Source organism: Bison bison, unplaced genomic scaffold (genome assembly GCF_000754665.1).
Source record: "Bison bison bison isolate TAMUID 2011002044 unplaced genomic scaffold, Bison_UMD1.0 scf7180017864516, whole genome shotgun sequence".
Taxonomy (NCBI): domain Eukaryota; kingdom Metazoa; phylum Chordata; class Mammalia; order Artiodactyla; family Bovidae; genus Bison; species Bison bison.
The window spans coordinates 10,040,831-10,056,450 of NW_011495069.1; the positions used below are offsets into that span (position 1 = coordinate 10,040,831).

General features: G+C 50.5%; 2 protein-coding genes across 2 annotated transcripts in view; one reads left to right on the plus strand and one right to left on the minus strand.

Moving 5' to 3' along the window:
- The window catches only part of THEMIS2 (thymocyte selection associated family member 2), a 14,333-nt gene extending 1,462 nt beyond the window's left edge, over positions 1 to 12,871 (plus strand). The window contains exons 2-6 of the mRNA XM_010830148.1: positions 1,222 to 1,362; positions 3,839 to 4,249; positions 6,147 to 7,219; positions 10,412 to 10,568; positions 10,993 to 12,871. Of these exons, the coding sequence (XP_010828450.1) occupies positions 1,222 to 1,362; positions 3,839 to 4,249; positions 6,147 to 7,219; positions 10,412 to 10,568; positions 10,993 to 11,045 (1,835 nt within the window). The 3' untranslated portion in view covers positions 11,046 to 12,871. The remainder of the gene's footprint in view (positions 1 to 1,221; positions 1,363 to 3,838; positions 4,250 to 6,146; positions 7,220 to 10,411; positions 10,569 to 10,992) is intronic.
- Positions 12,872 to 13,867: 996 nt separating this feature from the next.
- The window catches only part of RPA2 (replication protein A2, 32kDa), a 22,091-nt gene continuing 20,338 nt past the window's right edge, over positions 13,868 to 15,620 (minus strand). The window contains exon 9 of the mRNA XM_010830149.1: positions 13,868 to 14,772. Coding sequence (XP_010828451.1) covers positions 14,688 to 14,772 — 85 coding nt within the window. The 3' untranslated portion in view covers positions 13,868 to 14,687. The remainder of the gene's footprint in view (positions 14,773 to 15,620) is intronic.

Sequence of the window (15,620 nt, forward strand, 5' to 3'; positions counted from 1 at the left end):
TGATTACCTGATCATCTTGGCTGCCCATTCATCCTTGCCTAGTCTTGGCAAGACCTTATATAGGAAGAAAGTCCTTCCCTCCAAGGACAGCCATGGGTCTTGAGCACAGTGATACCCCTGCAGTACTGGGCACAGCAGCAGGCATCGAGTCCATCTCCAGCACCAAGGCTGTTCTTACCAGCCTCGAGGGTCTGGAGCCTGAACTGTGTGTTGGAGCCTGAGTGTATTTTCCTGGGGGTAAGGGATGGGGTTTTCATTGATTTTTCGGGCCCTTCTGGGGCTGCCTTCGGTGTGAGGTAGAGTCAGGTGGCCTCGAGGTTTGCCCACCTGCAGTGTCTGTCCTTCCTTCAGCAGGATGGCGGGGTGGGGGCCTATGCACTGCCCGAGTGGAAAGATCTTTATCGAGCACCTTCCATGTTCTGGATGCGGCTTTAAGCTCTTGAAACCAGGAAACGTGGGGCTACTGTGCTTGAAAGTGGGGACCCGGAACCCTGCCTACAGGGCCCACCCTCTCAGTGGACTGCCATTCTCTCCTGTGCTTCCTTTAAAAACAAGTCGTTTGAAGAAGAAAATGCCAGGGTGGGTGTTTGGCTGTGTGTGATCTCAGAGCCTGTCTGGGCTTGACTTTGCAGCTGTCTAATAAGGGAATTGGGCTTCTCTAGTGGCTCAGATGGTAAAGAATCCACCTGCAATCCAGGAGACCTGAGTTCGATCCCTGGGTGGGGAAGATCCCCTGGAGGATAGCATGGCAACCCACTCCAGTTTTCTTGCTTGGAGAATCTCATGGACAGAGGAGCCTGGCAAGCTAACAGTCCATAGGGTCCCAAAGGGTTGGACACGACTGAAGCGACTTAGTACGCAATAAGGGAATTGGGATTTACTGGGTGGTTTATACATTCATGACTTACACACCCTGTTCGAGGCTGGGCCTGTGCTAGGTGAGCTGGATCAGTCCTGCTGTATGAGTTAAGTTCCAGAGGCTGGGGGTTGTGACCACAGAGGGGTACAGTCAGTGCTAAATGCAGGCAAAGTGGCATGGATGCTGCCTGAGGACAGCTGAGCCTGTGGATGCTGGGCAGGGAAGACAGGGAAGGGCATTCCAGGTGGCGGGAACAATGAGGGCCAAGGTGTGGTGAGTGACGTCTTGGGGGAACAGAGCCCTGGCCCCCAGTGACTAGCATTTGCTGAATGGGCGAAACTGAGCTTGCTGTGTCTCCACAGGCTCCATCTACGAGATCTCTGGGAACGAGTGCTGCCTCTCCACAGGAGACTTGATCAAGGTCACCCATGTTCGCCTCCAAAAGGTGGTCTGTGAGAACCCAGGGACAGGCCAGACCACCGAGCTCGCTCCCAATTTCCAGGGTAAGGCGGGCACCTCTGCCTCCCTGAGTGCCCCGGAACCCTCCAGGCACACTCTCGGACCCACTGGACCCCCCGCACAAACCCCCAGCCCTCTGGGTTGGCCCCCACGGCCCTCACATCCACCGCCACCCAGCCCCGAAGCACAGATGACCCCTGAGCGCTCTGACAGTGCCCGCAGCCGGCGTGGCTGTGTGCTCTCCTTGTCCATCTCTGATGACGTCTGCCTCTTGGCGGGGACTTTTCCTGTTTTGTGTCTTTGACCACGTGCCTGTTTTTGTCTTCATTCCCACATCCACTCACCAAACATGTATTGACCCTTGCTGCTCACCAGGCCTTGTGCTAGGGGCTGGGGGGTGTGTGCTCAGGATGAATCAGATACAGCCTCCTCCAGTGGGGAGCTTCCAGGATGGCAGGGAGGAGGACAGCAGAGGTAGGCACCCGTTTAGAGAGGGCTCTGGGCATGAGGGGCCTGCCTCAGAGGTCTGTGCGGGCTTCCTGGGGGAGGTGGCACCTGAGCTGGACCAAGGATCCCAGCTAGAGGGAGTGGCACGTTCACATAGCATAGTCACTGCAGGAGGCGTGCGGCGTGGTGGACCACAGGCCCAGACGCTAAAACCAGCAGCCTGGGTGGGAATCCCCAGGTCTGCCGGCTACTAGCTGTGGCTGTGGTGAGTTCCCGCGGTCTCTCTGCCTCTGCTCCGTCTTCTGTCATGAGGGAGTCAGGCTTGAGGGCATCACCTACTCAAAGGACATGAGTTTGAGCAAACTCCGGGAGATAGTGAAACACAGGGAAGCCTGGCGTGCTGCAGTCCATGGGGTCTCAAAGAGTCGGACACGACTGAGCGGCTGAGCAACAAGGTTGATGTGAGCATTAAATGAGTTGCCACATATGATGTGCTTAGAACAGGACTGGGCTCAGAGCAGGCGCCCTCTGAGGGCTTGTTCTCAGTATGCTTTCCTGATTTTAATCCCTGAAGTACAGTTTTGTGAGTGAATGTTTTTGTTTCTTAGGAGATGCACCAAATATTAGGAGTAATATTTAGATATAACGGGGCATCAGGTCTATAAGGGGCCTGGTGAGGGCTTGGGTTCCAGGTGAGGAGCAAGAGGTGGGGAGGTGAGTGGAAGCCAGACCACTGGGGGAGGCTTTTGTGCGGCACTGATCCATTTCAGTCTTTATTTTGAAGGCATTAAGTAGCCAAAGAGGGTTTTAAAAAGGGAAGTGATAGGTTTTATTTTCTATTTTGAGGATTTTTTAAAAACTTGAAATAATTTCAGACTTACAGAAGACTTTCTAGAATTCTTATATACTGTTTATCCAGATTCACCAATTATTAAGCATTTTGTTACGTTTGTTTTCTCTCTCTGTGTATTATATATACATATACATACATATGAACATATATTACTATTATATGTGTGTATATATATAATCTTTTTATATATCTATCTGTGTGTGTATGTATATATATATGTATCTTTTTCCGAACCATTTGAGAGTAAGTTACAGACATGATGCCCCATTACATCTAAATATTACTCCTAATTCAGTGTATCTCCTAGAAAACAAAGGCGTTCACTCACAAAGCTGTAGTTGAGTGATTAAATTCAGAAAATCCAGTATTGATACAATACTACTGTCTAGCCCACAGTCTGTATTCAAATTTCACCAGCTGCCCTATAATATATCCTTGATAGCCTGGTGTTTGCCTTGATTCAGAATCCAGCCTCAGATCACACATGACATTCAGTTTAGCCTCCTTTAGTCTCCTTTAGGCTGAAATAGTTCCTCCGCCTGCCTTTGCCTTGATATCAACGTTTTTTGAACAGTCCAGATCAGTACTTTTGCAGAATGTCCTTCAGACCGAGTTTGTGTGGTGTTTCCTCGAATAGATTTGTGTGGAGGGTTTCGGCAGGAAAATGTAGAAGTGGTATTACCTCCAGACATGAGATATCTTAGGCCAGTCTGGTAGCAGAAGAATGGACAGGGCGGCGGGAGGAAGGGGAAAGAGCTGGTCAGAGGTCACTGGCCAGTAGCTCTTGGGTTTCTAGTTTGGGAGGGACAATGGCGCTCGCCCACCCAGGACAGGGTGATGGGAGCTGGTGTGTGGAAACAGAGCAGTGCTGAGGTGTCTGGGGGCAAAGATGGAAAACTTCAGAGGCAGGAGGGGCTGGGAGGCGGGAAAATGTGGCAGTCAGTGTGTCTGTCCTGTTCCGTCTCTGGTGACGATCCCTCTGTGTCTGTGTTGGAAGGAACCGTCCCCAGCCCTGCCCCTCGCTGTCCGTTCGCACACGGTCACTTGCCGCCTCTAGTCCCTCAGCCCTGCAGTCCAGATATGCCAACACTGGCCCACCTTTGACCCCTGTCCTTGGGATTCTGCCTGGTTCTCTGCAGCCAGACCTGGGTGTGGGGTTCACGGCCCTAGGCTGAGCAAAAGCCTGCCCCACCCTGACACCCCCTGCTGTGCCCCCACAGGCCTCTTCAGCCCCCTCACCGGCCCCCAGAGCTATGGAACCCTGGAGGAGCTGGTCTATGCTGCAACCCAGAGCTCCAAGTCACTGCCCATCCGCTTCATGTCGACCCACAGAATCGCCACCAAGGCCAGGGTGGTGCCTCAAGAGCAGCCCCTCAAGCTGGAGGCTGTGGAGATGCACCAGGGGGCCTGCTGTGCCCGCTGTGTGCTGGACTCCGGGGCCCAGCAGGGCTTTCTGCACCTGCCCTTGTCCCAGCAGGGGCCCTTCTGGAAACTGGAGCCCGGGCCCCCTCGGACCCTGCTCCAGGTGCTGCAGGACCCCACCGTGAGGGACACCCTTCTTACCTGCTCCGCCTTCCCCTGGCGCTCCCTGACCTTGAAGCCCCAGTATGAGGTCGAAGCCATCATGCACTGTGAGTTCCCTGGGCAGGAGGATGGGGGTGGGAGGCGGGAGGGACAGAGGGGTCCCAGGGGAGTTGCTTTGATGGATAAACCAGGGATTCTGGGTGGTTTACCTGGTATATACAATGTAACGGAGTTAAGATTCCCCAGCAGTGGAAGTTGGGTGCAAAAGGAGATAGGAAAACAGGGTAACTTGAGTGAGATCCCATATAGTTTATAAAATTGGGCAAAAGTTGGGTTGTGCGCTTGTCCACTGCTAGGACAAAGAAACAGTGTTACAAAGTGAAACCTTGAGCCTTTGCTCTGCAGAAATGTATTTTCCTGTTTCTGGGGAGCAGGATTGCTGGTGAAGGGCCTCCTGTTGGGGAAGGCACTGTCTGGCTGAGTCCCCCGGCTGTTTCATAGGTCACTTCTTAGGCGGGCTGGTGGCTGCACACAGAGGGTTGGTGAAGCAGAGGCAGAACCTGCCAGGTCTAGCTGGTCGGCGGCCACACTGGAGCAAAGGTAGAAGAATGGGTGTATCTGTCGAGGTTCCCAGGGCACTCCCACCCCATTCTTCTACCTCCACTCAGGCTTGGCCTCCGATTGGGCAGACCCCTGCCTCATCAACCCTGCTTTGGATGCTACCAGAAGCCTCATTGAGGACTGTCTTAAGAAACAGCCTATGCTTTGTTTACTAGTTTTTTTGTTTTTGTTTTTTAAATAATGAGTTGGCTGCCCTGGAGAATAAGGCAGCTCAGGTAATCTAGAAAACATTCTAAAGGAAAGAAAAAAAAAAAAAAAATATATATATATGTAATGAGCCCACATCTGCCCATCTCCCAGCTTCAACCAATTATCAGCTCGTCTGGCACAGAGCAAAAATCCCAACCATGTGACCTGAGGGAAGTCACCACCATTCTTTGGAGTCTCAGTGTTCTCATCTGCAAAATGGGAACATTCCCTGTTCCGATTTCCATGTGGTATGACTCACACAACACAGTGGGTAGGCCAGTTTTCCTCATTCTCTTCGAGTTTATGCACTTGGCACTTTCAGCACCAGGGCAGGATGTTATCCAAAGTCACGCAGTCACTGTTTTTCTTGATTTGACTTTTATTTATTCAAATCCAGAAAGGATTTGGAAAGACAGCTTATATTCAAAATTATATCAAATTTGAATGTATACAATTTGATATATTTAATTATGCACAATTATATTCAAAATTCAATTAAAATTTTAAAAGTAAACTGACTGGATATTCAGTGATATTAAGGAATTACCAAATTATTATTTCAATGTGATCATTGCCTAGTTGTTATTAAAATTTTAATTATCCCTTCTTTTAGCAATACACACTGAAATGGTCACAGATGGCAAGATATGATTATCCTGATTCAAAGTAACCCAGTGGAGGGGGAATGGATAGATGGGGGTATAAATGAAAGAAGATGAGCCACGGGTTTAAATGTTGAACCTGGGTGACAGGTTCATAAGGGTTCACAATACTATTCTACTTTTGTAAACATTTAAAACTTTCTATAATAACTTTTTATTAATTTTTTAAAGAGTTTTTTTTTTTAATGTAGACCATTTAAAAAGTCTTTATTGAATTGGTTACAATATTGCTTCTGCTTTATGTTTTGTTTTTTTTGGCCACTAGGCATGCATGTGGGGGTTTTAGTTCCCCGACCAGGGGTCAAACGCACACCCCCCTGTATTGGAAGGCGAAGTCTTAACCACTGGACCGCCAGGGAAGTCCCTATAACAACTTTTTTAAAAGAGGTACAAGGAAAGGAGTGGGCGAGGAAGCTGGCACAATAGGAAAATGCTGGTAGGAAGGAAAAGACAGAGACAGGCAGGAGGTCAGCAGACCCAGACCTCTGAGGGGAGGCGGGCGTGGGCCCGGGCTGACCTCTCCCCTCCACAGTCCGCAGGACCGTCGTCAAGATCCCCTCCACCCTGGAGGTCGACGTGGAGGACGTCACCACCTCCTCGCAGCACATTCACTTCATACAACCGCTGCTGCTGAGCGAGGCCCTGGCCCGGGGAGGCCCCTTCCCCCTGGCTGCAGAGATCCTGGAAGTTCCGCAGGGATCCCCCAACTTCCTCAGCCCGTGGCTGAGCTCCTTTCAGAAGGGCCAGAGGCTCTGCCTCCATGGCGTGGCTTCACCGCCCTGGCGGTTCCTGGCCTCGACCAGGGGCCGGAAGGTACCCAGACACTTCATGATCTCCGGGGCCTACCGGGGCAAGCTGCGGCGGCGGCCGAGAGAGTTCCCCACGGCCTACGACCTCCTGGGTGCTCTCCAGCCGGGCCAGCCGCTCCGGGTCGTGGCCACAAAGGACTGTGAGGGAGATGAGCTGGAGAACTTGGGGTTTGCATCCCTGGCTGTGGGTGACAGGCTGGAGGTGCGGGGGTCTGGCCAGGCCCTTGGGCAACATGAGAGGGACATAGATGTCTTGGTGTGTCAGCGGCTAGGTGAGCCGACTGGGGAGGAAGAGGCTGGGGAGGATGAAGAAGTGGAGGACCAAGAACAGATTCTGCTGCCCCTCTACTTCTCTGGAGGCTTTGTGGAGGAGCTGAGCGATGCCCGGCGTTATAGCCTGCAGGACCTGACTGCCCAGTTCTCACTGCCCTGTGAGGTCAAGGTGGTAGCCAAGGACCCCAGGCACCCCGCCGACCCTCTGCCCTCCTTCCCGGGCCTGCAGCTGGAAGAGAAGATCCTGGAACCCTTCTTGGTGGTCAGCCTGGACTCCGACCCCGAGATGTGCTTCGAGATCCCTCCCCGGTGGCTGGACCTGACTGTCGTGGAGGTCAAGGAGCTGCCGGGCCAGCCGTCTGGGGCCCTCCGCATGGCCACAGTGGAGGAGCTGACGGAGGCCTTCTACTATCGCCTGCGGAAGCTACCAGCCGTCGAGAGTCAAGCTCCCCCACCCAGGCCTCCAAAGAGTAAGGGCCTCAGTGAGCAGAAGAAGCAGATGAGCAAGGAGAAAGGCGTCAAGGTACCAAGAGAACCCCAGGGGGCAGGGAGGGGCCCTCTGTTGGGATTGTTCGAGTCCTGCTGTTCCTTCTTTGGCATGGCACTTCTCTTCCAGTCGTAGGGAACCTACAGTTTATAAACGTGCACACCGGGTACCCACTATTCCATCCTTACCACCCTAACATCAGTGTGATTATCCGTATTTTACGGTTGAGAAAATGAGGTCTCAGAGACTCTGAGATGCGCCCCAAGTTACACAGTTCAGGGGCCCTGAACTGGAGCATGGCATTGCGCCTCCAATTCACAGGGCTCTTCCTGTCTCTGCTAACCCTGCTGTCACTCCCCAGCTCACGCTGCAGCATTTTTCACCTGAACCGTTAGAGCAGCCTCTTCAACCCCTCCCCACTGATATCGGAACGGCCTCCCACATCTCTCCTGGTCGCTGAGGGGCCTCAGCCTCATCTTCTGAACCCTTCAGTGGCTCCCCGTTGCTGGGGGTGATGGAATCCCTTAACATGGTATCCAGGGTCCCTTAGAGCTGACTTCAGCCTCGCCTTCCCAGGCCTGTTTTCCGTGTCAGCAGCCCATACTCCAACTCCTGACGCTCCCTCAATATGCCAAGATTCCCGCCTCAGCACTTCATGCAAGCCAGTCTTTTTGCCAGGAACGTTCTTCCTCCTTTCAGACTCCTGGGCAAGGCTCCGCTTAGATTTCTTCCAAGGCAGTGACAGTCCTGCATGCTGTATGTAGCCTGGAGGTGGGGGGCTGTGTCGTTTTTTCTCTTTTTGGCTGCGCTGGGTCTTCACTGCTGTGTGCACTCGCTCTAGTTGCAGCGGGCGGGGGCTACTCGAGTTGCGGTGTGTGGGTTTCTCTTGTTGCCGAGCATGGGCTCCAGGCGTGCGGGCTTAGCCATCTCGCAGTTTGTGGAATCTTCCCGGACCAGGGATTGAACCCACGTTCCCTGCATTGGAGGCTGATTCTTAACCACTGGACCACCAGGGACATCCAGTCATGAAGTTTTAATCAGTTGTATTTGGTCTTTGGGGCTAGAACAAGAGTTCTGTGGGGCAGGCTCTGCCGACTCCAAGGCAGGCAGAGAAAGTGAGAAAAACTTTCTCCAGAGAAAAACTCACTGTCAGTGAGTCTGAATGGAATCAGACTGAATCACAAGGGGGAAGGAACCAAAGAGTCAGAAATACTAAGTTCACATCCCAGCTTCCTCACTCTGCGGCAGGGACCCCTGCTCTGGGCACGTTTCCTCACCAGTGAGCCTGAGAGAACGTTGCTAATTCTCAGTGCGGTTTTGTTAGCCTCAGTTGGTAAAGAATCCGCCTGCAATGTAGAAGACCCTGGTGCGATTCTGAGGTTGGGAAGATCCCCTGGAGAAGGGGAAAGGCTACCCACTCCAGTATTCTGGCCTGGAGAATTCCATGGACTGTATTGTCCATGGGGTCACAGTCGGACACCACTGAGCCACTTCACTTTCACTTGTTGGGCTCTTACTCTGGGGCAGGCACCTTATATGCAGCCCCACCTAGCCCTCACAACCTCCCTCTGAGGTGGGCACTGGCAGTTCTTTTTATGGTTGAGAAAACAAGAGGCACAGAGAGGTAAAGGAGTTTACCTCAGATCACACAGTTAGAGCTTCCCCAATGACTCAGCAGGTAAGGAACCCACCTGCCATGCAGGAGACATAGGAGATTCTGGTTTGGGGAGATTGGGGAGATCCCCTGGAGGAGGGCATGGCAACCCACTCCAGTACTCTTGCCTGAAAAATCCCGTGGACAGAGGAGCCTGGAGGGCTACAGCCAAAAGGGTCATGAAGAGTCAGACATGACTGAGCGACTAAGCGCACACACACACACACAGCTGCCAAGTGGCAGGCTGGAGGTTGAAATTGGGTCCGACCACATGGCCTGAGCACCTACCTGCCATGCTTTGCTGATAAAGGGTGTTGGGGAATGAGTTGTATAAAAAGCACTTTGTAAACTGTTAACAAGCTATTATCTTGGGATGTGGAGAGACTTGTATTTGTACTATGTGGGGAGGTAGTGGGATGGTGGTGGAAGTTGAAAAATGACCCCGAACCATCTCAGCCCCAGAAGGGACTCCAATCTGTGGGGCAGCAGGTAGGGTAGCTGTTTTCTGACAAGAATCAAGAATAGACTAGGAAAAAAAAAAAAGAATAGACTAGGACATCTGAAACGCAGGCCTGTGACAGTGTTGGAAAGAATGCGGTACAGATCCGAGACCTCCGCCCCAGCCTTGGTTTCTTTGGGCCTCTTCCCTGCTTGTTGTCCTAGAACCAGCAACTTTCCCTCCCTGGGCACGGGTGTTCTCTGCTGCTCACCAGGGCGCTGTACTGTTTGCCCTTGAAAGCATGGCGGGAAAAGAGGTGGCTTTATTTTTGTTCTTTTTTGGCTGCGCTGGGTCTTCACTGCGGCCGTGGGCTTTCTCTTGTTGCGGTGTGCTTGCTTCTCGCTGCGGTTGCAGTGGCGTCTCGTTGCGGCACGTGGGCTCTAGAGCACAGACTCAGGACATGTGGGATCCTCCCAGGCCAGGGATCGAACCTGCGTCCCCTGCACTAGCAGGCGGATTATTAACCACTGGACCACCAGGGATGTCCCGAGCAGCAGCTTTTTAGAGGTCACAGACCTGTTCTGGGCCCCAAGCTTGACCTAGCCAGAAATCCCGCGTGAGGTGTGGCGTGGCACAATTTCACTGAGCCTGGTTCCTTACCTACAAACTGGGGGCTCAAACAGCTCCTCAGAGAGTGAAATGGGCTGACATGCATACAGTGTTTGGCACATGGTGTGTTTGGCACATGGTGTTTGGCACATGGGAGTTCAGTAAAAGTCCTCTTCCTTCTGGGATGCTCCTCAGCCCTGCACTCTTGCTCTGAGGCTTTGTGACTACATTTTGTTCCTTTGGTGACAGATCTGAAGGACGATGACCAAATCCCTGTGGAAAAATGCAGGGACATTTTCCTGTCTGGCCCCCAATCCCATCATCCCTAATCCTGACCCCCTTTTCCCCTGCCAAAGAACATTTCAAATGCTTGTAGCAAAAACTCCTGGTGTTCTGAGATGTGCTACTCTGAAAGGGAAGTTCAGAGGGGAGCAGAGGAAGTAACAATTGGAGGAAATTGCATTTTGTGGACTCTGCCACCCTATTTCTTGAGACCCTGCTGACTTCTGCTTTTTCTCCCATGTAGTCCTCTGAAGTCTCAGAATTGCAGGAACCACCTCTGCTGCCTAAACTCAGGACAAAGTCCTTGCCGAAGGTCACCCAGGACAGTTCCAATTTATACAGTGAGGTTCCTGGCCGCAAGAAGGGCTGCAGGCCCGCTGTGCCCATTACTGAAGATTCAGGTGAGTTCCCTCAGCCCGTTCATCCAATCCTTGCTTCTCCCCTCCCCCACACCATTCTGCTGCTGCTTTGCCTCTGAGGGCACCAGCCATACCCTCAGCAGGGCCCTGCCTGTGGGCAGACCCTTCTGCAGTCCTAGTTGGATGCACAGGCTTATATGGGGTGAGCTTAGGCTGAAGGATCCTTACTGTCCTTCACCTAGGGGCTCCAGGGCCCTGGCAGGCAAAATGACTTCATCCAACTACCCTCCCCAACGCACACAGGAAGGTTGGCAAAGTGTGCAGACACAACCAATTGTGGCTTCTGGGCTAGCAAGGACCTTAGAGCATCCAGACCAAACCCTCCCCTGTCCAGGGGGTGGAAGTGCCCTAAAGATGGGAAGCAACCTAAGGCCGAAGATCCTTACTGACCTGGATTCTTTTGCAGATGATGAACATGATTACGAAGAAATAGCTGAGCAGTTTTCGAAAACCCTCTAGGCGCTGGAAGAACCTTACATCCTAACTGCTGCTTCTCAGGGAATCGGAGATACCAGCTAACAGTTACAGGCTTTTAGAGGACCTTGGACAAGACCTCTCAGAAATCAGACTGTGGACGAGGAATGGCCGTCTGAGGGCTGACTGGAAACCTGCACCAGCTCCCCTCAGTTCCAGGTTCCTACCACCCGGAGCTGGCTTCTCTGGGCCCAGCATCTTGCATTCGGCTCTCTCAGCCTCAGAGCTTTGGTATCAAGTAGCCGACTGGGTTCTACTCAATCCTGTATCTGCAATACCAGCTGCCCCACTGGTTAGTGCAGGAAGGAATCCAAGAGACTGCCCACCTGGATGTGGCAGCACAGTGCCTCCTGCCTCTGGGGACTCAATCCTGATCACACGCTGCAGTGGGAGTTTCTTTAAGACACATACCACCCCTGCTCCACTCTCGTCTCCCCCTCCCCATCCCCAGCTCTGAGCCTCTGAGGGACCAGGACTGTCTTCCTCATCTCTGCAGCACCCAGCACATGAACAGCTAGAGGTGACTATCCAATATTATTTTATAAAACCAGAGGATAAAAATTACATCTGAGCTTCTAGAAGAATGATAATCATGATCACTTACTAGTTGCATCTGTGTGCCAGACTTTTTACAAGCCCTACCTAAACTCTCAACTCTCTGAGGCAGACAATGGCAGGATTGTCAGCAGAGGACAGGATAGACAAATAGATGGTAGGAGTCTCCAGCTGAGGTGGGAGCTGAATAGAGGGTCCAGTTTCCACTCCTTGATTCTAGGCATTACACCTGAGTGTCCTTCCTTTGCCTGCTACCATCCCTCCGGCTCTCTGGACCCATGCCACACCCCAGCACGGAGCTCTTCAGGTGACCACTGCACGGTGACTATTGCTGCTGGGCCAGTCTCCAGTACCTAGCATTCATCCTTGTCTTCACACCAGTTCCCATGCCCTCCTTCGCAGACACAGTCTGTACTACACAGCGGACCCTGAGGAGAGAGCATTCTGGGAAAAGCAGTAAGCAAAAAAAAGTTCCTCCTGGGTACAGAACCCCTAGGGGTCAAGAGCACATGCAAAATGGCAACAGTTTTCACTTTCATGTCTGCACTGGATTTTGGCACCAAACTGAGTAAGGTCACAAAAGGGAGGCACAGGAGAGGACCACCAGTTTCCACAAAAGGGGATTTCTGAGTGGCCAAATGCTACTATGAGGAAAAAGGCAGTGATTTCCCAGCAGGGAAAGCTGGGCTTACAAGGAAAACATGCTTGAAAACCACATTGTGAATGTCTTACCAGAGCAACGGGGTCAGGCAGGGAACGGACCAAAGGCAGACACCACCCTCAGGGTGCCTGTGTCGTCTTCCCTCCATGATAAACCACGGGGTGGGAGGAGGGTATTATAGTGAGGTTAGAGTCCCCCCACCCCCTGGCAGTGATCTCCAAAGTGAGTGCGCATGATGACTGACTGGGAAACAAAAGAATTACAGCTGACCCTGGTGCAACAAGGGGGTTAGCGTGCTGACCCCCACAGTCAAAAAACCCTCAGATCACTTTACAGTTGGCCCTCTGTATACGCAGATGCAACCGCAACCAACTGTGGATTGTGTAGTATGTACTTATTGAAAAAAATCTGAGTATAAGTGGACCTGCACAGTTCAAACCGTGATGTTCTGTAATAGTATCCCTTTATATTTATTTTTAATATCTTTTCATTTTTAATTTTTGAATGTTTTGTAATATATGTAACAAACTAACATAGTAACATATAAATAACTGTTAAATAAAGGAATGTAACTTGGAGGTGCATGCTCAAAAATGTATCAAGAGTTTTTAATTTCTCTCAACATTTCCCACCTGTACATCTAGTAAGACCTTCCTGAGAGGAGGCTGTACTCATGGCTTGGCCGTGACACGGGATTTCTGAGCGCTTGGGTCACTGTGCTGTTCTGCTGTCTCAACAGTGTGCCAAGGGAACACTGCATTCCCGACGTCCCAGGTAACCACAAACATCCAAGTGTGCGTTCCCCCAGCCTGAGCAGGCAGAAGCTCTAGAGGCTGGGGTTTCATTCTGCTGAGGAGTGGCCCGCCTCTGCTCAGCCCCAAGGGCCTCTGTGGTGCTCGGGAACTACAGAACTCCTGTAAGATCATGTCAATGCCGAGATGGCAGGGAACTCTATCACTGGGCAGCTACTCTGTGTTACTGGGAATGTGGAGTCGGCAACACCTGGGACACCAGTCTCTTGCTTTATACTCCTGGAAGTTGGCAAATGAGCCGACACAGTAGGTATTGAATAAACACTAGCTGGGTTAATGAGCAAGCAGTTTTTGATTGCTAAATCAAATTCAAAATGAAAAGAAGAAAGAAAAACCCAAACCACTGCTCTTGTCCTCTTGCCCATTTGAGGGCATCAGCATGGTAACTAGAAAGAGAAGTCCACCACCCATGGAAGTATTCTATCATGCATTCCATATTCAAATGAATACATTTTTTTAAACCTGTTTTTAGCCATTGTTCTTTTAGGAAACAAGAATGGACACGCTTGCAAATAAGCACACTGGCTGACTGGCTTGTAAGCATCTGCACAGCTCCCCAGGTGGGAAGTATCCTGCGAGCACAGAGAGCAACCACATTGTTGTTTGCTGTCAGAAACCACGGCGGGGTGGGGCCTTCTCCACACAGCTGCTGGTAGGTCTCATTTAGAAACACTTAAAGCAGCTACAGAACTTCTATTTGCATGTTACAGCTCATTAACTTATCTAAGAATTAGGTTGAGATGATAAAGTATTAATTACTGCAGCATAAAGAAATAACATTTTTACAAGTTACTTCAATAATAGAACTATTTTATTAAACATATGAACGTACTGATTTTGTACAACACACATTTCTTTCTCTCCTCTGCCCCAGGAAGCCAGCGCTCTAGAACCCCATGTTTATAAAAACACACTTTGGCAGCTACTATGACAAGGTGAAAAAAGTGCAATTCTGAAAGTGACAACACACAACCAAAGTGGGGAACAGAAAAGGCAGAGGGGAGTGGGCCCAGGGCTGCTCATCTTCTCTCAAGAGGAAACAATTTAAGAATAGAAACTCTTGAGCATTATTTAAGCAGTACTGCCCAACTCTCTTGGTAGCATCTCTGTTTCAATTCCATTTATCTTGATGTTGTAACTAACTAATCTGTTACTTCTTTAAGAAATTCTGCCCTGGTTTATATCCTTTTCAGTGACCCATATCCCTTTGAGCTTCAAAAACACAGAAGTTGCTCAGTCGTGTCTGATTCTTTGCGACCCCATGGATGGTAGCCCACCAGGCTCCTCGGTCCATGGGATTTTCCAGGCATGAATACTGGAGTGGGTTGCCGTTTCCTTCTCCGGGGGATCGTCCTGACCCAGGGATCTAACCCGGGTCTCCCACATTGTAGGCAGACACTTTACCGTCTGAGCTACCAGGGAAGTCCATGAAAAACACAGAAGAGTAGTAATAAGTTTCAAAAGGATGTCAGTTGAGATCTTTTATAGATGAAATCTACTTCCTAGAAGTCAACTTGCCAATTATATGGACAGCTGGAGACAAGAGGTTGCAAAAAAAGGTCCAACTGGAAAATATCTTGGGTACCCAATTAGATCCAGTTATTCTGCGTCTGTGGATTTAAAATGATCATCATCCACGGTGGAATAGATGTGTCCCTCGTTGCTTAGAAAATCCACAGCTAGCCTAGAAAGAAAGAAAACACCCAAATGCAGAAGATAGGAAACTCCCTTTAAACGGCTGAAAATGTAAACTTCCCTCATTTCCCAACTTTCTATCTTCTTGTTTTAGTCACTAGGTCGTGTCTCACTCTTTTGTGACCCCATGGACTGTAGCCCACCAGGCTCCTCTGTTCATGGGATTTCCCAGGCAAGAATACCGGAGCGGGTTGCCATGCCCTTCTCCAGGGGATGTTCCTGACCCAGGGATCAAACCTATGTCTCCTGCATTGGCAGGTTGATTCTTTACCATTGAGTCACCAATTCACAGCTGTTTGCTCAGAGAAGGCTCTTGCAGGGAGAAACATCAGTTAAATTGCAAAATTGAGGTAATCCATGGAGACAATGGTTTTAGGGCTGCCTTGGATCCCTCTCCCAGATTGTATAAAGCAAAGAAAGTAGGACCTCACTTAAACACCAGTCTAAACGAGCATCTGAAACTAGGATCTAAAGCTGTTGTTTAGCTTGCACATAATGTTTCCTAGTAGAAATAGCTATTAAAAAAAAAAAGCTCCTCATCCATCCACGGGCCCTCCAATTTCCCTCTGGGAAATAAAGTTGCAGGAGGGAAAGAAAAGGTCTTCCAGAAATGGTTTTAAGGCCTTCAGGGAGAAATATCAATAACCTCAGATATGCAGATGACACCACCCTTATGGCAGAAAGTGAAGAGGAACTAAAAAGCCTCTTGATGAAAGTGAAAGAGGAGAGTGAAAAAGTTGGCTTAAAACTCAACATTCAGAAAACTAATAAGATCATGGCATCTGGTCCCATCACTTCATGGGAAATAGATGGGGAAACAGTGTCAGACTTTACTTT